Genomic DNA, 24,622 nt, shown 5'->3' with positions numbered 1-24,622 from the left:
TCCTGACCTCGTGATCTGCTTGCTTTGGCCTCCTAAAGTGCTGAGATTACAGGCATGAGCCACTGCGCCTGGCCCCTGATCACTTTTAAATTCCAATTTTTCCAATAGCAGTTGCTTAGTTTCCCTGGGAAACAGACTCCAAGCTGGAGATATGAGTGCTATGTATTGGAACCCATCTTGAAAAAAAAAATCCCTGTAGGACAGCAAAGGCAGCAAAGTGGGCAGAAGGAGATGTCTAATAGCACTGTAGCTGCCACAGAGCTGGAGGCCTGCAGGACTGTTCCCCAAATCCAGGGAGGGGGCCGGGCTTTCACCCAGTGCACTGATAAAACACTGGAGTATGCCTCTCATGGGGAAACACAGCCATGGGCCAGGCAGCTTAGTGCAGTCTGAAGTCATTCTCGTCATCAGCCGTCACTCCCACAACTGAAGGAAGGAGTGTCTTGGTTCTGAAGGGTGACAGGGGTGACATAGCACCAGAGTCCACCCCTCGCATCACTCAGATCCTCTTGCTTTATTTACCTAATTTGGGAACAGCTCCTCCGAGGGTTTGATTGATCTCTTTTCCTGGGGGAACACTGAGGGAATATTAATGACAGGAACTAGAGCCTCCCCTTATGCAGATGGTCTCATGACTACAGCTGATACTTACCCATCCTTTTTCCCTCCCACCGCCTTCACCTACCCATTCAGCATTCTCTTCATTCTCATCTAACACCCTGGCCGGTCTGAATAGCTTTGGGATGACCCTGACATTCAACTCTGAAGGGTCTTAGCCTTGGTCACCAACCCCTAACCAGTCCCAACGCACTTGTGGTTCACACATGGCTGAGCATTTGCTCTCAAAATGGCCAGAGGAATACCAGCAAATGCCTTGCTGGTCCGCCTGGGTGACAAACGTATTCTTCCCAGACAATTCTTGTCTGAATGGTGCATCGTGTCCTCACCAGTGGTATCCGGCATGAGGAGGTGAAGTGATTGCAGCAGCTTGAAGACGAATGGGACTCATGTTGTGTCCTCTGGTAGAAGCACTCCCTGCTGGGAGCAGACTTCCAGAGCCACATAGCCCATGGTAATGGGGATGGGAAGCACATACTTCTCAGCTGGCAAACATGACCACTTCTACGCTCACCATTGGTTTCCAGAGAGGTACATCCTATCCACTGGGGATGGAGCGCCATAATGGTCGTTGATTTTGGATGTACAGAACTGCATTCTGAAGTATCCCCCATCCTCACAGGGAATCAGGGGCCTCAACGGCAGCTTTAAAAGATTGTTCTATCACCCTGTCAGGCCAGCAGCTGCTGGGAAATACAGAAGGTGGCAAGAACAGGGGATCCCGGGCTCATGTACCTAGCGCCCCTCCTCCTTTGCCATAAGGTGGGTCATTTGGCTTGTTGGCATCTACTGTGGGATTCCACATCAGTGGATCCCACATCCTGTAAGTTCTTGGATAGTGATGCTGGCCAAGGCCCTGAAGGTAGGAAAGAAAAACCCACCCTGGCCTACCTGCCAGTTCCCGTCAAGATGATGTAACCCTCTGGCCACTGAGTGGCTGCTTGGTCTTATTGAGGGATGCTGCTGTATCCAGGTTCAGCATCAGTGTCTGCTGTGGACAGTTTAGACATTCAGCAGGGGCAGTGGCTGGATCAGCCTTGCCAAGAGGAGGCCTAGCTACTGGGCCTATGCATGGCCTCCCTCCCTGCCACCATTCTGGGCTGCTCTGCATATGACCCCATTGTGGGAGGGAGCCATGGAGTGGATGGCGATGGGCCAGCTGTGTCAACTGGGTGAGCCACTCTCACTATGGTGCCCCTTCTACAGTGGACGGCTTGGAAGCCGTTAATGTGGTAAAAGATCTTCCTCCTTGGTGCCCAATAGGTCCATCCACAAGCTCTTTCTCAGACTTCTCTGTCCTCCCTATTCCAAACTCTCCCCTTCCACCCAAGCCATTCACCACCATCCATGAGACCATATATAGTCTAACCTCAGCCTCAGGTGATTTCTGTTTCCACAAGAAGTGGATACACAGGTGCGCTGCCTGCAGCTTTGTCAGTGAGGAGGTTTTCTCTCACCACAATCTTTCAGGGCCACCCATTGCAGTGTGGCAGCCGGCCTTCTGTGGATTGCATCCACAGAGGCCTACCAAATGTGGCCCGTTTCCTCCCTGGAAGGCTGGCCATAAGGGTCACCCCGTGTGGCCAGGAGAGGTGCATTAGTGGTGGGTGACCGGGACTCTGGGTCCCTCGCACATGTCCCCTCTGCCTGCCTCGTCCCTGGTGCCCTACTTCTGATTTAACAGTGATTGCTGCTGGCTCCTGACCTGAGGCCTTGGTGCATCTCACAGAGCTCAGGTCATGATGTGAAATTCTGTGTATGGGATTATGCTATCCCATGACCAGGTGCTCTGTCTTCCACCAACACCCAGTAGCACTTGGAGAAGTGTTTTACAAATGGCATATGGTTCTCTGTTGCAGATGGCATGGCCTGATTCCAAACTCCTGGAGGCCTATGCTGTGATTCTTCCACTGCAGCTTGCCATAAATGCCACATCACCTCCTTTCCATCAAGGATGCATCTAACCCCACAGGGGCACCAGCAGGTCCAGTCTGCAGTATATGCAGCCCTGATGCAGAGCCCTGTTCTGGCCACACTAAAGCTGTCATTCTGTAAATGGGTTAATTTTTCCAAGGCCGGAACCTGAAGTGGTCTAAGAGGCATTATTTTTCCTTTACAGTGGTGGCAGGTGCAAGATACAATAATTAATTCTTTACTTTGCAGGGGATTTCCCTGCATGCCCTGGAACACTAGATCCTAAAAACCACTAAGTTGGCAGGTTCAGATCTTGATAGGATTTCTCTCTCACCCTCTGGACACGTCTCTTACTAAGGCTTTTTTTTTTTTTTTTTTTTTTTTTTTGAGACAGAGTCTTGCTCTGTCACCCAGGCTGGAGTGCAATGCAATGGAGCGATCTCGGCTCACTGCAACCTCCACCTCCCAGGTTCAAGCTATTCTCCTGCCTCAGTCTCTGGAGTAGTTGGGATTATAGGCGCCTGCCTGCTAATTTTTTTTTTTTTTTTTTTTTTTTTTTTAGAGACAGGTATTCACCATGTTGGTCAGGCTGGTCGTGAATTCCTGACCTCAAGCAATCTGCCTGCCTCTGCCCCCCAAAGTGCTGGGATTATAGGCGTGAGCCACCACGCCCGGCCTAAGAAGGCTTTTAACATATTTGTCGCATTCACTCATCTAGTCCAGTCCACACGGTATCATGAAGCTAGTGGACAAATTCTGTTCTGAGAATGTCCAAAATGGCCTAGATCCCTTCTGGGGATAGGAATGGGGCAAGTAAATACTGCAGCCTAGCTCGTGGGCCTGTGAAGCTCTTCAGTTCCTCTATGTGAGATAAATGGGAGGAAGATGCCTGTGCCAGTTCAATGGCACACGTGCCTGGTGCCATGCTAATCTACAGGAGCAAGGATGCCTCCCCTGGCACAGCAGCTGTGCAGCTGGCTTTGAGGCAGACCACTTTCATTCTTTATGATACCTCTGGTTTTCTAGAGGCCAGATTGGTGAATTAAATGGGAATATGGTGGAGACTACTAACCTTATGTTCTTTAAGAGAGGCACTAATTTCTGCCATTCTTCCTGGGATGTGGAGGGATGACGGGCCGTTTCAGGACTTTTGGCTTTCCCCACTATAATAGCTCTCACTGCACAGGGACAGAAACTCCCTATGTGGCAGTTCTGCCAACTATCAAATATTCCCTTTCCACTTACATATTTGTTGACCAGGGAAATGACCATTTGGTGGTTCCAAACCCTCTGTCGTCCAGGCTGGAGTGCAGTGGCGCGATCTCAGCTCACTGCAACCTCCGCCTCCTGGGTTCAAACAATTTTCCTGCCTCAGCCTCCTGAGTAGCTGGGACTATAGGTGCACGCCGCCACGCCCGGCTATTTTTTGTATTTTTAGTGGAGATGGGGCTTCACTGTGTTGCCCAGGCTGGTGTCGAACTCCTGAGCTCAGGCAGTCCACCTGCCTCGGCCTCCAAAGTGCCGGAATTACAGGCGTGAGCCACTGCGCCTGGCCTTTTTCCTGAAATTTTTTTGGAAAATAATTTTCTTTCCCTACTTGTGTCATTTCTGTAGATATGACCAACATGTAGTCCTGTAGAACAACAATTAAAAATAGTTGAAGTAGAGATTTCATTGTTACATTATATTCATGCTTTCAGTCAACAGATATTGGTAGGATTTCTGGACACTTGGACTGGCCTCAAAAAGGGCTTAACAGAAAACTATCACCTTGATTTCATGGAGGTGGGGCAAATAGTATGGGAAGATAGATGCAATTTGGGAGGATGTTGAATAAGATAAGAGACAGGAGAGAAAGACTTGAACTTAAGAGTAATTTTCTTGGTTTCAGAATTAGAGAAATAGGTTAAAGGTATCAGCAGAACTGAGCTCCCCTACCCTACCCCTTTACGCCCCTGCCCCCTCCTTCAGGCTCAGACCTGCACAAAGTCTACCTTAAATAGTGGTTATGCTCAAAGGGACGTGTCAAAGGACAACTAAATAATTACCCCTTTAGTCTCAACATAGACAACTTAGAGGTCATTGTTAGCATGATTAAATATTCTGCTATCGAACTATTTTAAAATAATAAAAATATAAAATAAACGTTTAAGTGTTTAATACAATGAGGGGAATCAATACTGAAAATAATTTTAGTATAATGGCTCTATTTAAAATATCTTTGTATGAATATATGTGGAAAGTACATGAACATTATATACATCAATTATATAATAATTTTAGTAAATTGGTATTTGAGAGTCTTGATTGATTGATAATATCAATAATATATGGCATTATAGAGTTCTTCTGACTTGATATGAGTAATGTCTGTAGTAATAATTTCCAGAACTTTGTCAAGATGGGTGTAGTATCATCATATTCTGTAAATATGTCATCTTTGAAATATTAAGATTGTCTGGATTCCAAAACCATAAGTTTTATACATGCTATGCAGTAATAGCAAGTATAATGACTTCTCTATGCTAAACATTATTCTGGGAGCATTGTATTTTCCATTTGGAGCTTTGGGGATAAATTTTAAGAAAACATAGGCCTGCAGACACATACGCCACCTGCATATATTGGGGGTGCATCGCAATTACAAAGTTAACTGGATTGGTTATGAAAGTTATATGTCCGGCCATAATAAAATGGCTTTGTTTGAAATAATTGTAGTAAGTGAGGCATGATAACCTCTATGAAACTTATAATTCTCATGACGTTAAATTCTTGTAATTGACCCACTATGTTTACAATCCAGCTGTTGTGAGGAAGACAGCCAGCAGGTACAGGAGTCAGATAAACCTTAAGAAGTCAGATTCACAATTGCAAGCCTCATTCACAGCATCACAGGACTTCGAAGAAAACTATTATATCACTCATGATCTTAGGAAAATGCTAATAAACGGCCCTGTAAAATCCTCTGTGTTAAAGAGTTTTTTGAATAATTGAAAACTATATTTGGTGAAACTTTTCTGTTGATAATAACCTTCAGAAAATACTGTGCAATCAAACATGCCACATGTTTGCAGGTACTTTCTGAGTAATTTGCAAATACTTTCTGGATAGCAGAACACAAAATCAACAACAGAAACTTTAAAAAATACATATATATATATATATAGTCTACTAAAAAGTTACATATTAAATCAAGACATAAATCATCTTCTTCATTTGACATCGAAACCAGTTTGTATATTTTAAAAGCAGAGATCAACCATAGCAATTCCAATTATATTTTATGAGCCAAAATAATAGCATGCCTTTAATCTGCGACTTTGTTTGGAAGTCTTATTTTCAGAAACTATGAATAAATCTTCTACACCATCTTCCCAAGAGCTTTAGTAAGACCTCAGACTGGAGTAGAGTTGAAGGAGGGAATGCCAGTCTGAAGAAGGAAAGGAAGAGGAGAGACAGGAAGGAGAACTTCAGTTGTCAAGGTATCAGGTGCAGGGGTCAGAAAGAAACATGACTCCGTGGACCACTGCTTGGCCCAAGACGAGATGTCAGAACCACAGAGCCCTGTTGTAGAGCATTACAAACGTATTCCACCAAATGTTAAGATGCATCCTAGACCTGTGCTGACCAGCAGTCCCAAGCTGTGAGGAGAAGCCCGCCATTTGAGTTGATCACTTGGCAGAGTTGATCATCATAAAATTATCCTTGTAGAGCTAAATAAGATTTGTCTTTGACATTCAGTCTGGTTTATATGATAGCAAAAGGGAAATGGCCTCAGCTAGTAGATTTGAAAAGCAAAAATAGGAATAATGCTTTTCAGATACTAATCTTCCCTCCCGATCCAACACATTCATCACATGAAGGTAGAATTTTATGTGACCTCAAGCCCTAAAATACACTATTCAAAGACAGTGCTTATGGATTAACATATATGCTAGAAAACAGTGTAGTGTACTCGGCCACTGAGATGTAAAATGAGGGAAGTTTCGGCTAGGCACGGTGGCTCATGCCTGTAATCCCAGCACTTTGGGAGGCTGAGGTGGGTGGATCACGAGGTCAGGAGATCGAGACCATCCTGGCTAACACAGTGAAACCCTGTCTCTACTAAAAATACAAAAAATAAGCCGGGTGGGGTGGCAGGCGCCTGTAGTCCCAGCTACTCAGGAGGCTGAGGCTGGAGAATGGCGTGAACCTGGGAGGTGGAGTTTGCAGTAAGCCAAGATCACGCCACTGCACTCCAGCCTGGGCAACAGAGCGAGACTGCGTCTCAAAAAAAAAAAAATGAAGGAAGTTTCAGCCTATGAATCATGGCATATGCATCAATCATACTATTACAGAAGTTAAAGGGCCTGGAAGTAATAATATGTAAATCTATCATTTTCCCCTTCATTTGATTCTTTTCCCAGCTGTTCATGGAGTTTCTACTGAAGTTGGTAGGGTCTTTATTTATTTTATTTTATTTATTTTGTTTTGTTTTATTTTATTTTATTTTTGAGAAGGAGTCTCGGAGTCTCACTCTTGTTGCTTAGGCTGGAGTGCAATGGTGCGATCTCGGCTTACTGCAACCTCCACCTCCAGAGTTTAAATGATTCCCCTGCCTCAGCCTCCTGAGTAGCTGGGATTACAGGTGCCTGCCACCACGCCCAGCTAATTTTTTCGTATTTTTAGTAGAGACGGGGTTTCACCATGTTGACCAGGCTGGTCTCGAACTCCTGACCTCAGGTGATCCACCTGCCTCGGCCTCCCAAAGTCCTGGGATTACAGGTGTGAGCCATGGTGCCCGGCTGGTAGGGTCTTTATTAAAGAACAGTTATGAGAGATGTATGAAGTATGAGTAAAGATGGAACAATTTAGGTTTTTAATAATGCTATATCCTAAACACAGAAATCTATTTGACTAATACATTGTAGATGAGAATATACTTTATTCTACCTGCCTTTAACAAATACGTATAATGGAGCTGTTACTGTGTGCCAGACCCTACTTTAGCTGCCAGTTATGTAATAAGCAAACAGACACCCTTCCTGTCTTCCTGGAGGTGAGTCTAATGAGGACCAGGCAATAAAAAGTAAACAAATAAATGCATCATTATGTCCTAAAAGGAACTTTGGAGGAAACGAACAGGACACAGTTGCAGATTGTACAGGATAAAATGGACAAGAGAGGTGTTTATGGAAGGCTCAGGTCAGGAGGACAGAGTGGTGGCCACGTGGTACGGACCAGTTTTCCCGGCAGTGGGAACAACATGTGCAAAGACTATAAGATAGGAGAAAGCTTATTCCATTTGAGGGATGGAAAGGCTGGTGCTGCTGAGAAGGGCACAGTGAGGTGAGATGGAGCTGGAGAGGCTGGCTGGACCAGATGGAGTGAAGCTTCATCTGATATGCAGTGGGAAGCCACGAGTGACTTTAAACAGAGCAGCAATGGTCCTCTTGTTGGGTGCCATGTGGAGATTGGATTAAGAGAGGCAGAGTGGGGTGGAGGAGACCCTGAAGAGGCTGCGCCACCAGTGTTGGAGTGGAGCAGGGGCAGTGCAGATGGGGAGGCCAGGATGAGCACAGCTGTCCTCCGGATGTGGCAGGCAGGGCTTGCTGATGAAGTAGACGTGAGGTGGCAGAGAGAGAGATTGTGATGGCACTCATGCTTCTGAGATGATCAACTGGGAATGGCCGATGCCATGGACTGAGATGGGAATAGAGAAGGGAAAGGGGGAAATTCAGCAGGTGAGGGGAAAGTTATTGAAAATTAAATTACTTTTTAACAAGTTCTGTTCGAAATACCAAGTGGAGATGTCAACGGACAATTATCAGATTAGAGTATAGAGTTCAGAGATATTTTAGGTAGAGATATAAATTTGGGAACCAGCAGCCTATAAATAGTATTTAAAGATATGATAATGAATAGGATCACCTTGAAAGATTGAAGGAAGAGAAGAGATGGTCCCAGAACAGTTCAGACAAAGTCCACCATTTAGAGGCCAGAGAAAAAGAGAAGATTATGAAAGGGACTGAGAATTAAAGTCTAGGAAGGTAGAGGGTAAAATTAGGAGAATACTGATTTTAAGAAAACAGGAAAAAAGTGTTTTCAAGGAGGAAATAGCCAACCATTTCAAATAAAATGAAGAGTGAAATACATTTTTAAAAGTGAGGGAAATAAAATAGGAAAGTGAATATTGGATTTGGAAGTAGGGAGGTTATGTGATCCCTCTGATTGATATTAGCCAAAGCTAAATAGGGCAAAATAACTTCTTCTGGAAATACATCCTTCTATCTAAAGATTTGCCTGTTCTTTAGAAGGACCTGTTTGGTGCAGAAGGAAAATAGGTCAAAAATAGTTGCAAGCATTACTTACCATGTTGGTAGAAGGTGTTCTTACTCCATGGTTTACCATCATAAGCCATCCTGCCTTTATGCCTCTTGCTATGTGTATTATCCAGGACTGTCTCGGGTGCAAGTGACAGAAACCCAAGTCAAAGAAGTTCAAGTGAAGATGAAACTTACTAATTTATAAAATAAATTAGACAGTGCTGAATTTAGGATCTCAAATGAGGTTGTTAGGTTTCACCCCTGCTCTCACACTCTCTCCCTCTTTTTTCATTCTTCCTGATTTCTTCTCTGGCAAGCTCTCTCCAAGTGGCAGAGGGATGAATGTTGGCAGTGCAGTGTTAGGTCCATTAACTTCTGATAGCAGAGGCCAGCTTTTCTCTTGGAGCATTCGCATTAACTCTGGGACAACTGACACTGCTTGCTTGTGTCCCATGACTTCCTAATGGTATTCACCATGTCTGGACTGATGATATACCCTGATTGGTCAGCATGTGCCACATACACACCTGTGTTGCTGGACATGTGCCCACATGACCGATAGCTGGACCACAACCACGTGGAGCTGAGGAGTGTTCTAGGGACAGACAAGAAAACAGTAGGTGCCCACTATAATGGTACAGAAGAAAAAAGTAGACATCGACTGTAATAGGACACAGAAGAAAACAGTAGGTGCTCACTGTAATAGGATACGGAAGAAAACAGTAGGTGCTCACTGTAATAGGATACTGAAGTAGACACAGAGTTGCAGCTGAGCTTCCAACAGTTCCTCCATATAGTTCTTTGTTAACATTAACTCAGCTCTCATTGCAGCCAACTACTAACTTAACCATTAGATATGTGGGCACTAAGTCAGATTGATGGTAGGTTATAAATCGTGCCAAGAGCTGGAGGAAATTTGGTACCAAATAACAACTGGTCTTGGTTAAGAGGCTAGGTATCCGTAAGTGCTGGTCTTGCTCAATTGCCATTCTGCATCTTGTTTCTGCTAACTTGTTAATGTTTCTGGATGTTGGTATTATTCCTTAGTCAAGTACTACCTAATGACACCATAAAAGCTTTAGATTTCTGAGAGCACCTAATAAAAACAAGGACAGAGCAGGGAGAAAAGTTTGTCTGAATTGCCTACCCGTGTAAATATAAAACTGTGTTTTAAAATGAGCCTATAACTGAAGTAAAAATCAAAACAAGACCAGTTCTATAAGCTAACATTTGTATGCCTGTGGGTTTGAGCTTGTTTTTTTTTTCCCTCTTTTAGTCACTTGCTCGTTTGAATAAAGGTGTTTGTTGCTGTTGTTGTTGTTTCTTTTTTCAGGTCTGTTAGATACTTAAAGGGCATTTATTCTGTTGGTTTGGTGTATTTTGCAGGGAACTTCTTTAAATGGCAGAGTTTGCCACTTGATTTTAAAAGTCAACCCTATTGTAAAGAAGAGAGAATGATTTGATGACCTTTTAATCTAGATGCGTGTGTGTGTGTGTGTATAATACGGGTATGTGTGAATTCGAGGATTATGCTGATTATAACTTTTGATGAAATTGATAATTATGATCCATCTGTTTTGCTATATTTAGTGTGCTGTGCTGAGCAATTTGACTACAAGATAAAGGAGAACTATTCTTGAAATTATTTGGTCATCCTAAATACAGTGGGGAAGTTGGGATGAGTATGGTAAATTTATTAAATTTACTATTATAAAAGAAATATATATATCAATTCTATAAATCAAAAAAATACAAAAGAAATTTGGGAAATACTATTTTAAATGAAAAAAGGTGGACTATAGGAGGAAATTATTAATAATTTTTTAGTTTCCTTACAATATTTTTCCTATGGGTATATATTTTAATATGTATATATTCTAACTTTTCATTTAACATTATATCACTAGAATTTCCCTAGGTTATTATATGTTTTTCAAACATATTTCACATACCCAAAATACTAATTTTGTAATACTGTAGTAATTTGATGAATTAATTACTCTAATTTTAATCCTTCTTCATTTAATGTCCAGTTTTGCCCCAGTACAGATAATGGTAAATTAAAGATCTTTAGGCACGAATTCTAGTTTTCGTTTCTAGTTGTTTCCTTTGGGTAAGTTACTAGAATTGGAATTACTATTGTTTGTTTGATGTTCTTGATACTTAGTGCCCAATATCTTTTGGAGGGTTTATGTTAACTTTCACTTTCTTCATCAGAGGAGCAGCATGTCTCTTTTTCAAACACCTGGCCAATATTATCTATTATCAGTTTTTAAATTTCCCTTAATCTTTGAAAACTGCTGCAACGATGGTGTTTATTGGCATTTCTTTAATTCAGGGTGAAACTGAACATTTTTGGTATGTTTATTCGTCATGTGTATTTCTTTGATGTATACGTGTATTCATTGCTTGAGTTTTATTGGATTTTTTTCTGTTTTTGCTTAGTTGAGATTATATTTTAAGGATATTAACCTTGTCTATCTTTAAGGCAAATATTTCTCCCAATTTATCTGCCATGGTGTTCTTTGTGCCACACATCTCCTAGGGCAGGCACCTCTCCACTCCTCCTGCTTTCTGAAATGTTGGAGCTCTTTCAGAATGATGTCAGTTATGATGCAAACAGTGAGGCAGAAAACACACTGAGAATTACTGCCATTAATTAACGTGAGATGAGATGTTTCTTGGAAGTTTAAAGGAAAATAGAAGTAAAACCCATGCAATCATTCTCAATACTAGCATAACATAGGCAGCCTGAATTTAACCAGCCCACTAGCTTGCTCCTTCCCTGCCAGCTTGCCTCCTGGAAGAGCAACTTGTATAGACTGGATGCCTCTTAGTTCTCACTTTTCGTTGCCTTATTACGATCTGTGTGTATGGGCTTGTTTCTAGACTCTCCATTTTCTTTTACTTGTGAATTATTTGTCACCGGCTCATTTTTTTTTTGTTACTGTAGCACAAAGCTGTATCATCACAACCTGTAGAGTAAGTCCCACTCCTTATGCGTTCATGTGTTCAACAAGCACTTACTGATTGCCTATTACATGCACATAACTGATACTGGTCACGGTTACCTAGTCACATTGTTGTAATGGACTTCTCACATGGGTTACCTTGTCATTTGGAGGGACGATGCACCATGATGGTGCTTGTTACCTAGCAAGAAATTACCTACCTGGATATTAGAGCTAGGTGGCATGGCTTATGAAAGACAGTTTTTGAAACTGTGGAAAGTAATTTTTCAGGAGTTTTCAGACTGACATCATAAGTGCTATAAGAGGTTTGCTAAGCCCGCAGTCAGCAAGCCCTGTGACCGGAAAGGACCTTACCCAAGGCAGGTAGAATGCCATCAGTAACACTCAGGTGAATCTCCCATGAAGATTATGTACCCTAAAACCTAAAGTATAATAATAAAAAAATAAAAGTAAAAAAAAGAGGAAGAAATAAAAGGCATCCAAATTAAAATTATAAAAAAAAAAAGAAAGATGGCTTACTCTCTATCTGACAGATTGCATACAGCTGCAAAGAGAATTAGTGTATTGGAAGGTAGATCTTAGAAAACACCACAGAGTGATAAAGCTGTGGAAATATAAAGCTAAGTTTAAAAAACATGACTGGTGAATGAGGAGGTCTAAATATATCTTATTGAAGCCCCAGTGGAAGTAACTAGAGAAAATATAGGAAAAGACAATGGTTAAAGAAGCAATTGCCAAGAGTTTTCTATAACTGAAGACAAGTTCAATTGAAAACAGACACTGACTCATGAACAGAATAAATTAATTCAAATTTATGAAATGAAATCATTCTGAATCTGGAAAACACTAAAAGTAAAGAAACTTTTAAAAATCCCAATGGAAAAAAAAAGACGTAACACTAAAAAAAGCTTTGTAGATGCTTGTTGAATGAACTGTTGAAAGCAAAGTGGTGGAAATTTGTACCAGAAAAACATTGAAACCAAAAGTGGCATACCAAAGTCAGTATCAGACAGATAACTTTAAACTATTATAACTCATTATTTGAGTTTTTAGAATTAAATTTCATTTCTAAAAGGTCTGTTTTGTTCTTTCTCAAAGTCAGCTTTTCAAAAATCATATAATATTAACTCATTTTGGGCATTGTCCTTGCATTTATCATCTTTGTGTCTCAGACTATTGATAATGGCCTACCCAAACTAGGCATGACAATAAATGTTGGTTGAAATGAAGAATGTCATTTAGTGACATTTACCTAGTAGACGCTATGTTCGATTCACTATATTATATGCTATGACAAGAATCACATAATGTAGAAGACAGATTATCTGTCTTTAAGGTCATTTTGTTTTAAATAACACACTGGGGGTCATGAATTCAGAAGCATATAAAAGCGGATATTTACACCAAAACAAGTATAGTGCTTCACGTCTGGAGCTCTATCCATTAAAGGATTGAAAACTATACCTGAGAGATGCATTGAAAAGCAATCAAAATTAAATATAGCATGGCCAGGCGCGGTGGCTCATACCTATAATCCCAGCACTTTGGGAGGCCAAGGCAGGCAGATCACGATGTCAGGATATCAAGACCATCCTGGCAAACATGGTGAAACCCCGTCTCTATTAAAAATACAAAAAATTAGGGACATGGATGAAGCTGGAAACCATCATTCTCAGCAAACTATTGTAAGGACAAAAAACCAAACACCGCACGTTCTCACTCATAGGTGGGAATTGAACAATGAGAACACATGGACACAGGAAGGGTAACATCACACACTGGGGACTGTTGTGGGGTGGGGGCCCCTCCCTGGCCACCTTTCTCCATCCAGTTGCACTCTCGTGGTCTGTCCTTTATAGAAATTCTGGAGCCATTATTCCAGATGATAAGCACTTCGAAATAAATATAGTAGAAGGAAGAGGTTGAGAGTGACTGCGTGTCCAGAGAGGGAGGCTTCTTTGAGGAGATGGCGTGTGTGCTGCTACTGAAATATGAGCAGGACCAGCAGGGGCAGACCAAGTCCAGGACCAAGGTCCTGGGGTGAGAATTAGCCTGGTCTGTTGAAGAGTGTCTACTCTTTGCTTCAGTCTTGTGAGCAAAGGACACAGTGGTAGTAGATGAAGCCAAAGACATCAGCGAAGTCCGGCTCATATAGGGTCTTGTAGGTGATAGAGGCGTTTGGACATTGTCACTGTGGCGAAAAGCCATCAGAAGCTTTGGAAAAATAGTGTGACAGGAGCTTACTGACATTTTACACATTGACTGCTGGGTGGGGAATGGTTTTCAAGAAGGGAAAGAATGAAAGTGGATTTTTCAGCAGTGTAGTTGTGAGCATTCAGAGTAACCTAAACTAGTGTGGTAGCAATGGAAATGTAGAGCTGTAGACAGATTTCAGATATATATGGAAGGTAGAATTGATAGGACTTGCTGATGTGGGGCTTGAGGGAAGAGAGAACCATCAGGAATACATCTGGTACTTTGGCTCGAGCCACTGGCTCTAATATAAGGAAGACTGGAGGAGTTCAAAGAAATGAGTCAATGAATAATGCCCTTATGAAATCATTAAACATTTAGGGGTTGAATAATGTTGGCTGTCAGTCCTGGATATTTGAAAATATGATGTGATGAATAGCCTCATTGTAGATAATCAGAATATGTGAAAATGCCTATTGTTAAATTGGAAGGAGATTTAAAGATTTGTTTCAGACCATAACTTATTTTTAATAAGGACAACTCCAAATCACCCCTAAAAATAAATGTGTGACTTCTGCACAAAAAATCCCAGAGAAGAGTATTTATATTCTGATTCATCTTTTTACTACATTTACAATCAGGAAAGTCATAATCTCCAATTTTAACTTAATAGCTAAAAAGTACTTCTGTTATTTGTATAAAGGGAAAAATGAATAATTTTTTAAATTTTCTTTTTTTCTTTTTCTTTTTTTGAGATGGAGTCTCACTCTGTCTTCTAGACTGGAGTGCAGTGGCATGATCTTGGCTCACTGCAACCTCCACCTCCTGGGTTCAAGTGATTCTCCTGCCTCAGTCTCCTGAATAGCTGGGACTACAGGCGCCCGCCACCATGCCTGGCTAATTTTTTGTATTTTTAGTAGACACGGGGTTTCACCGTGTTAGCCAGGATGGTCTTGATATCCTGACCTCGTGATCTGCCTGCCTCAGCTTCCCAAAGTGCTGGAATTACAGGCGTGAGCCACTGCGCCTGGCTGCGGATTCCTTTTCAAAGATACACATACCAGTTTGATTTTCCTCCCAATTAACCTTTGTAGAACTCAGTAACTTGATTATTTTAGGTTAATGTTTCAATTCCAAGTTTAACCCTGAAGAATTCTGATAGATAGATACAGAGAATTTATTAACATCTGAATTTATTAACATTTGAAAATATGGTCACTAGATTTCAAATGTTTATCATATATAAAATATTTTAAATGGCAGATTAAATACCTCCCTGTGATTGAAACACAGTGACATGTTTCAAAATAATATTTAACTATCTTTTTAAAAATCATTAATTTTGGAAATCTATGACTGGGATGAAAAATATGTTTTCAGGCTCATAGTAAGTCAGTATTAACAAACTAGTTGCCTCCCTCATTCCCTCTCTATCTCTTTCTCTCTCCTCTCATGAACACACCCCGTGGCAGATGGTTCGTGAGCAGTACACTACAGCCACAGAAGGCACCCGCATAGAGAGGCCAGAGAATCAGTATGTCTACAAAATTGGCATTTATGGCTGGAGAAAGCGCTGCCTCTACTTGTTTGTTCTTCTTTTACTCATCATCCTCGTTGTGAATTTAGCTCTTACAATTTGGATTCTTAAAGTGATGTGGTTTTCTCCAGTAAGTATCATTATTTTCTGGTAAGCATGTTCTTGTTTTGTTCACTGTATCACTTCGTCTATATTGTATTCATAGGAGTTTCCTTTAATGTAATTAACATTCATTTCTTTGCTGTCTGGCTCTGAATTTCAGGAGCAAAATATATATGTAGCATTTACGTTTTTCCCTTTTCCTTAAACCTCATTGTGAACTATAGTGTGTTGGTTTTGTGTGTTTTTGCTGTAATTTTTTTCATTAGTCATCTCGACATAGTGGGAATATTGTAATAGTCTTTAGTTTGTGGTTGATTGAGTCAGGATTATTTGCTGATTATTTAATTCAGTTTGTAAAATGGTATAAATCATTTTCTTAATTTCATTAATTCATAAATATTTAAATGACACTCATTTAAAAACTTTTTTATTTACAGTGGTAATCAAGTTACACTTTCATTTTTTTTTTTTTTTTTTTTTATTATACTTTAGGGTTTTAGGGTACATGTGCACAATGTGCAGGTTTGTTACATATGTATCCATGTGCCATGTTGATTTCCTGCACCCATTAACTCGTCATTTAGCATTAGGTGTATCTCCTAATGCTGTCCCTCCCCCCTCCCCCCACCCCACAACAGTCCCCGGAGTGTGATGTTCCCCTTCCTGTGTCCATGAGTTCTCATTGTTCAATTCCCACCTATGAGTGAGAACATGCGGTGTTTGGTTTTTTGTCCTTGCGATAGTTTACTGAGAATGATGTTTTCCAGTTTCATCCATGTCCCTACAAAGGACACGAACTCATCATTTTTTATGGCTGCATAGTATTCCATGGTGTATATGTGCCACATTTTCTTAATCCAGTCTATTGTTGTTGGACATTTGGGTTGGTTCCAACTCTTTGCTATTGTGAATAGTGCCGCAATAAACATATGTGTGCATGTGTCTTTATAGCAGCATGATTTATAGTCCTTTGGGTATATACCCAGTAATGGGATGGCTGGGTCAAATGGTATTTCTAGTTCTAGATCCCTGAGGAATCGCCACACTGACTTCCACAATGGTTGAACTAGTTTACAGTCGCACCAACAGTGTAAAAGTGTTCCTATTTCTCCACATCCTCTCCAGCACCTGTTGTTTCCTGATTTTTTAATGATGGCCATTCTAACTGGTGTGAGATGGTATCTCACTGTGGTTTTGATTTGCATTTCTCTGATGGCCAGTGATGATGAGCATTTCTTCATGTGTTTTTTGGCTGCATAAATGTCTTCTTTTGAGAAGTGTCTGTTCATGTCCTTTGCCCACTTTTTGATGGGGTTGTTTGTTTTTTTCTTGTAAATTTGTTTGAGTTCATTGTAGATTCTGGATATTAGCCCTTTGTCAGATGAGTAGTTTGCAAAAATTTTCTCCCATTCTGTAGGTTGCCTGTTCACTCTGATGGTAGTTTCTTTTGCTGTGCAGAAGCTCTTTAGTTTAATGAGATCCCATTGGTCAATTTTGCCTTTTGTTGCCATTGCTTTTGGTGTTTTAGACATGAAGTCTTTGCCCACGCCTATGTCCTGAATGGTATTGCCTAGGTTTTCTTGTAGGATTTTAATGGTTTTAGGTCTAACATTAAGTCTTTAATCATCTTGAATTAATTTTTGTATAAGGTGTAAGGAAGGGATCCAGTTGCAGCTTTCTACATATGGCTAGCCAGTTTTCCCAGCACCATTTATTAAATAGGGAATCCTTTCCCCATTTCTTGTTTTTGTCAGGTTTGTCAAAGATCAGATAGTTGTAGATATGTGGCATCATTTCTGAGGGCTCTGTTCTGTTCCATTGATCTATGTCTCTGTTGTGGTACCAGTACCATGCTGTTTTGGTTACTGTAGCCTTGTAGTATAGTTTAAAGTCAGGTAGCGTGATGCCTCCAGCTTTGTTCTTTTGGCTTAGGATTGACTTGGCATGTGGGCTCTTTTTTGGTTCCATATGAACTTTAAAGTAGTTTTTTCCAATTCTGTGAAGAAAGTCATTGGTAGCTTGATGGGGATGGCATTGAATCTATAAATTACCTTGGGCAGTATGGCCATTTTCACGATATTGATTCTTCCAACCCATGAGCATGGAATGTTCTTCCATTTGTTTGTATCCTCTTTTATTTCATTGAGCAGTGGTTTGTAGTTCTCCTTGAAGAGGTCCTTCACATCCCTTGTAAGTTGGATTCCTAGGTATTTTATTCTCTTTGAAGCAATTGTGAATGGGAGTTCACTCATGATTTGGCTCTCTGTTTGTCTGTTATTGGTGTACAAGAATGCTTGTGATTTTTGTACATTAATTTTGTATCCTGAGACTTGCTGAAGTTGCTAATCAGCTTAAGGAGGTTTTGGGCTGAGACAATGGGGTTTTCTAGATATACAATCATGTCATCTGCAAACAGGGACAATTTGACTTCCTCTTTTCCTAATTGAATACCCTTTATTTCCTTCTCCTGCCTGATTGCTCTGGCCAGAACTTCCAGCACTATGTTGAATAGGAGCGGTGAGAGAGGGCATCCCTGTCTTGTGCCAGTTTTCAGAGGGAATGCTTCCAGTTTTTGCCCATTCAGTATGATATTGGCTGTGGGTTTGTCGTAGATAGCTCTTATTATTTTGAGATACGTCCCATCAATACCTAATTTATTGAGAGTTTTTAGCATGAAGCGTTGTTGAATTTTGTCAAAGGCCTTTTCTGCATCTATTGAGATAATCATGTGGTTTTTGTCTTTGGTTCTGTTTATATGCTGGATTACATTTATTGATTTGCGTATGTTGAACCAGCCTTGCATCCCAGGGATGAAGCCCACTTGATTATGGTGGATAAGCTTTTTGATGTGCTGCTGGATTCAGTTTGCCAGTATTTTATTGAGGATTTTTGCATCAATGTTCATCAAGGATATTGGTCTGAAATTCTCTTTTTTGGTTATGTCTCTGCCAGGCTTTGGTATCAGGACGATGCTGGCTTCGTAAAATGTGTTAGGGAGGATTCCCTCTTTTTCTATCGATTGGAATAGTTTCAGAAGGAATGGTACCAGTTCCTCCTTGTACCTCTGGTAGAATTCAGCTGTGAATCCATCAGGTCCTGGACTCTTTTTGGTTGGTAAGCTATTGATTGTTGCCACAATTTCAGAACCTGTTATTGGTCTATCCAGAGATTCAACTTCTTCCTGGTTTAGTCTTGGGAGGGTGTATTTGTCGAGGAATTTATCCATTTCTTCTAGATTTTCTAGTTTATTTGCATAGAGGTGTTTGTAGTATTCTCTGATGGTAGATTGTATTTCTGTGGGATCGGTGGTGATATCCTCTTTTTCGTTTTTTATTGCATGTATTTGATTCTTCTCTCTTTTCTTCTTTATTAGTCTTGCTAGCGGTCCATCAATTTTGTTGATCTTTTCAAAAAACCAGCTCCTGGATTCATTAATTTTTTGAAGGGTTTTTTGTGTCTCTATTTCCTTCAGTTCTGCTCTGATTTTAGTTATTTCTAGCCTTCTGCTAGCTTTTGAATGTGTTTGCTCTTGCTTTTCTAGTTCTTTTAATTGTGATGTTAGGGTGTCAATTTTGGATCTTTCCTGCTTTCTCTTGTGGGCATTTAGTGCTATAAATTTCCCTCTACACACTGCTTTGAACGTGTCCCAGAGATTCTGGTATGTTGTGTCTTTGTTCTCGTTGGTTTCAAAGAACATCTTTATTTCTGCCTTCATTTCATTATGTACCCAATAGTCATTCAGGAGCAGGTTGTTCAGTTTCCATGTAGTTGAGTGGTTTTGAGTGAGTTTCTTAATCCTGAGTTCTAGTTTGATTGCACTGTGGTCTGAAAGACAGTTTGTTATAATTTCTGTTCTTTTACATTTGCTGAGGAGAGCTTTTACTTCCAACTATGTGGTCAATTTTGGAATAGGTGTGGTGTGGTGCTGAAAAAAATGTATATTCTGTTGACCTGGGGTGGAGAGTTCTGTAGATGTCTATTAGGTCCACTTTATGTAGAGCTGAGTTCAATTCCTGGATATCCTTGTTAACTTTCTGTCTCGTTGATCTGTCTAATGTTGACAGTGGGGTGTTAAAATCTCCCATTATTATTGTGTGGGAGTTTAAGTCCCTTTGTAGGTCACTGAGGACTTGCTTTATGAATCTGGGTGCTCCTGTGTTGGGTGCATATATATTTAGGATAGTTAGCTCTTCTTGTTGAATTGATCCCTTTACCATTATGTAATGGCCTTGTTTGTCTCTTTTGATCTTTGTTGGTTTAAAGCATATTTTATCAGAGACTAGGATTGCAACCCCTGCCTTTTTTTGTTTTCCAGTTGCTTGATAGATCTTCCTCCATCCCTTTATTTTGAGTCTATGTGTGTCTCTGCACGTGAGATGGGTTTCCTGAATACAGCACACTGATGGGTCCTGACTCCTTATCCAGTTTGCCAGTCTGTGTCTTTTGATTGGAGCATTTAGCCCATTTACATTAAACGTTAATATTGTTATGTGTGAATCTGATCCTGTCATTATGATGTTAGTTGGTTATTTTGCTCGTTAGTTGCTATAGTTTCTTCCTAGCCTTGATGGTCTTTACAATTTGGCATGTTTTTGCAGTGGCTGGTACCGGTTGTTCCTTTCCATGTTTAGTGCTTCCTTCAGGAGCTCTTTTAGGGCAGGCCTGGTGGTGACAAAATCACTCAGCATTTGCTTGTCTGTAAAGTATTTTATTTCTCCTTCACTTATGAAGCTTAGTTTGGCGGGATAGGAAATTCTAGGTTGAAAATTCTTTTCTTTAAGAATGTTGAATATCGGCCCCCACTCTCTTCTGGCTTGTAGAGTTTCTGCGAGAGATCAGCTGTTAGTTTGATGGGCTTCCCTTTGTGGGTAACCCGACCTTTCTCTCTGGCTGCCCTTAACATTTTTTCCTTCATTTCAACTTTGGTGAATCTGACAATTATGTGTCTTGGAGTTGCTCTTCTCGAGGAGTATCTTTGTGGCGTTCTCTGTATTTCCTGAATCTGAATGCTGGCCTGCTTTGCTAGATTGGGGAAGTTCTCCTGGATAATATCTTGCAGAGTGTTTTCCAACTTGGTTCCATTCTCCCCATCATTTTCAGGTACACCAATCAGACGTAGGTTTGGTCTTTTCACATAGTCCCAAATTTCTTGGAGGCTTTGTTCATTTATTTTTATTCTTTTTTCTCTAGACGTCCCTTCTCTCTTCATTTCATTCATTTCATCTTCCATCAGCGATACCCTTTCTTCCAGTTGATCGCATCTGCTACTGAGGCTTCTGCAATCTTCGCGTAGTTCTCGAAACTTGGCTTTCAGCTCCATCAGCTCCTTTAAGCCCTTCTCTCCATTGGTTATTCTAGTTATCCATTCTTCTAATTTTTTTTCAAAGTTTTTAACTTCTTTGCTATTGTTTTGAATTTCCTCCCGTAGCTCAGAGTAGTTTGATTGTCTGAAGCCTTCTTCTCTCAACTCGTCAAAGTCATCCTCCATCCAGCTTTGTTCCGTTGCTGGTGAGGAACTGCGTTCCTTTGGAGGAGGAGAGGTGCTCTGTTTTTTAGAGTTTCCAGTTTTTGTGTTCTGTTTTTTCCCCGTCTTTGTGGTTTTATCTACTTTTTGTCTTGATGATGGTGATGTACAGATGGGTTTTTGGTGTGGATGTCCTTTCTGTTTGTTAGTTTTCCTTCTACCAGACAGGACCCTCAGCTGCAGGTCTGTTGGAGTTTACTAGAGGTCCACTCCAGACCCTGTTTGGCTGGGTGTCAGCAGCGGTGGCTGCAGAACAGCGGATTTTCGTGAGACCACAAATTCAGCTGTCTGATAGTTCCTCTGGAAGTTTTGTCTCAGAGGAATACCCGGCTGAATGAGGTGTCAGTCTGTCCCTACTGGGGCAGTGCCTCCCAGTTAGGGTGCTCAGGGGTGAGGGACCCACTTTAGGAGGCAGTCTGTCCGTTCTCAGATCTCCAGCTGCATGCTGGGAGAACCACTACTCTCTTCAAAGCTGTCAGTCAGACAGGGACATTTAAGTCTGTGGAGTTCTTGCTGAGTTTTTGTTTGTCTGTGCCCTGCCCCCAGAGGTGGAGCCTACAGAGGCAGGCAGGCCTCCTTGAGCTGTGGTGGGCTCCACCCAGTTCGAGCTTCCTGGCTGCTTTGTTTACCTAAGCAAGCCTGGGCAATGGCGGGCGCCCCTCCCCCAGCCTCGCTGCCGCCTTGCAGCTTGATCTCAGACTGCTGTGCTAGCAATCAGCGAGACTCCGTGGGCATAGGACCCTCCGAGCCAGGTGCGGGACAGAATCTCCTAGTGTGCCGTTTTCCAGGCCCGTTGGAAAAGCGCAGTATTAGGATGGGACTGACCCGATATTCCAGGTGCCGTCTGTTTCCCCTTTCTTTGACTAGGAAAGGGAACTCCCTGACCCCTTGTGCTTCCCGAGTGAGGCAATGCCTCGCCCTGCTTCGGCTCGCGCACAGTGCGCTTCACCGACTGTCCTGTACCCACTGTTAGGCACTCCCTAGTGAGATGAAACCGGTACCTCAAGCAGAAATGCAGAAATCATCCGTCTTCTGTGTCGCTGGGGCTGGGAGCTGGAGACCGGAGCTGTTCCTATTCGGCCATCTTGGCTCCACCCCTACACTTTCATTTTTTAAAAACCCTATGCTGGCCGGGCGCAGTGGCTCACGCCTGTAATCCCAGCACTTTGGGAGGCCGAGGTGGGCGGATCACGAGGTCAGGAGATCGAGACCATCCTGGCTAACATGGTGAAACCCCATCTCTACTAAAAATACAAAAAATTAGCTGGGCATGGTGGCAGGCGCCTGTAGTCCCAGCTACTCGGGAGGCTGAGGCAGGAGAATGGTGTGAACCTGGGAGGCGGAACTTGGAGTGAGCCAAGATCGCGCCACTGCACTCCAGCCTGGGCAACAGCACAAGACTCCGTCTCAAAACAAAATAAAAAATAAAAATAAATAAATAAATTAAAACCCTATGCTGATATACAGTAAATTCATGTACACACTTCAGCATTCAGCAACAGATTTAGTAACTAAAACATCAATCCTAAGGAATTCATATTCTATTTTAAACATTCTTATGTTTTAAAGACAGCTACATAATTTTGTATTCTTTGATAATATTTTGTGTACTTTTGAAAAAATGCTAAATGTAGAATGTCTTAATTTTGCAAGATAGCTACAGTGAGATAAAAATATTGCAGAGAACATCACAGGCAGGTCAGTCTGTTGCTTACATGCATCTGAAGGTGTGATATATGCATAGGCTCTTTCTTTCTTTTCTTTCTTTCCTTTCTTTCTCTTCTTTCCCTTCTTTCTCCTCTTTCTCTCTTTCTTTCTTTTTTTTTTGAGACGGAGTCTCACTCTGTTGCCCAGGCTGGAGTGCAGTGGTGCGATCTTGGCTCACTGTAACCTCCACCTCTGCACAGGCTCTTTCTGAGAACAATGCTTGAAGTCGTTCATTCTGAAGCACCTTCTATTCTTCTTCTTCTTCACTTTCTATGCAACTGTTTCTATCCCACTATAGTTCTAGCCAGTAGATACATTATTTATTTTATTGTCATCATAAATAAATATTTATGTTTTTACATATGCAAAGAGGTTAAATACCAATCAAATCAAAATATAGTTTGAAATGGTATTAGCATATTTGATATATTAATATGAATGTAATCAATATAAATATATATTATAAGCTGTTATAAATTACATATATTATAAATAAATATATGAACAATTATATAAATATATTCAAATTAATCCAATTTAAGTTGTGATTTCTTAGTTAAAATTTAGAAAATCACTATTTCTACAGCATCACAATAGTGCTTAGTTCCATTGGACAATGTTACTTCATGAAAGTAGCACAACTAACAGGATGCATGTTTTTGCACATCATATACATTTTAATATCTAAATGTAAAATATTTTAACATTTTTTGGTGACTGAAGCAGTTTTAAAGTCTTCAAATTATAAACTATGGGATTTGCCAGAGACAACTGAATAGAGAGCCCTGCATCAGCCTGCTGTAGGACCATCAGTTATGCAGAAGGTTAAGAGAGGCAGTGTCCTGGGTAGGAGGCCCATGGAAGGGCCCGGGAGTGACGAGAAGCCACCCACAGCCCAGCACGTGCTGAGCAAGGACAGACTTTATCTGGAATGAATGATGTGCATTATTTATGAACTATGGGTGAATTAATTTTGTAAATGGTTTGACTGTAGAGTGACAATATGTCTACTTTATACTCTTGTCATGTAGCATGTAAAACAACTTTGAGGCATTATAAATTTGGATTAAATTAAGTTGTGCCAGCAGCTGAGTCCATTTCACTGATGGAGAAGGGCTCCCCACGGAGATCAGCATAGCCTTTCCTGCCATCACTGCAGCTGCCCATTCCCTGCCCTTTCTAGTGAGATATGGTCATTGAGCATGGCATTTGCTTCAGTTAGGAACCTGTTTCTAATTGGTAGTGTGTATTCAGGATTCTTTAGTGCTGTCTTTAACAAAATAAGAAAAACTACCACTAACACTTATGGAATCAAAAGGCAAGATATCCAAAGGCACTAACCTGCAGAAAATGCCAGGCCTTAATTGGAAGATGCTGGTTAGACTTTGGGTCATTATTCTCAACGCGGAATGACATAAATGATGTAATTACCATAGGTGCGTGAGTTTGATTTCTTACTTTTGTAATTATCCCATATGTTTTGAAACAGTAAACTGTAAATTAATGTATGCTTTAATTCTTACTGATTTGAAAGATTTTAAAATACAAGATTTCTTGTTCTATTTTAAATTTTATTTCAAGAACAATTAACACAAGATCTACCCTCTTAACAGATTTTAATTGTACAATATGATATCATTAACAATAGGTACAATGTTCTACAGCAGCTCTCTAGAACTTACTCATCCTGCTTGACTGAAATGTGAAGTCCATTGTTGAATAGCACCCATTCTCACTTCCTCAGCTTCTG

The 24,622-nt window shown here is 41.0% G+C and overlaps 1 protein-coding gene across 3 annotated transcripts in view; it reads left to right on the top strand.

Annotated features, from left to right (window-relative positions):
• The window catches only part of SGCG (sarcoglycan gamma), a 150,526-nt gene that overhangs the window by 4,994 nt on the left and 120,910 nt on the right, over nt 1-24,622 (top strand). The window contains exons 2-3 of one of the 3 annotated variants that reach the window (XM_030813246.1): nt 11,791-11,819; nt 15,475-15,669. In XM_030813246.1, the coding sequence (XP_030669106.1) occupies nt 15,475-15,669 (195 nt within the window). In that variant the 5' untranslated portion in view covers nt 11,791-11,819. Of the gene's footprint in view, nt 1-5,863; nt 6,015-11,790; nt 11,820-15,474; nt 15,670-24,622 lie in introns of all 3 variants that reach the window. The other 2 variants (XM_030813247.1, XM_030813245.1) reach the window with 2 other exon arrangements.

The sequence above is a fragment of the Nomascus leucogenys genome, chromosome 5, assembly GCF_006542625.1.
Source record: "Nomascus leucogenys isolate Asia chromosome 5, Asia_NLE_v1, whole genome shotgun sequence".
In the NCBI taxonomy this organism is placed as follows: domain Eukaryota; kingdom Metazoa; phylum Chordata; class Mammalia; order Primates; family Hylobatidae; genus Nomascus; species Nomascus leucogenys.
This window is presented reverse-complemented; position numbering and strand designations above follow the sequence as displayed.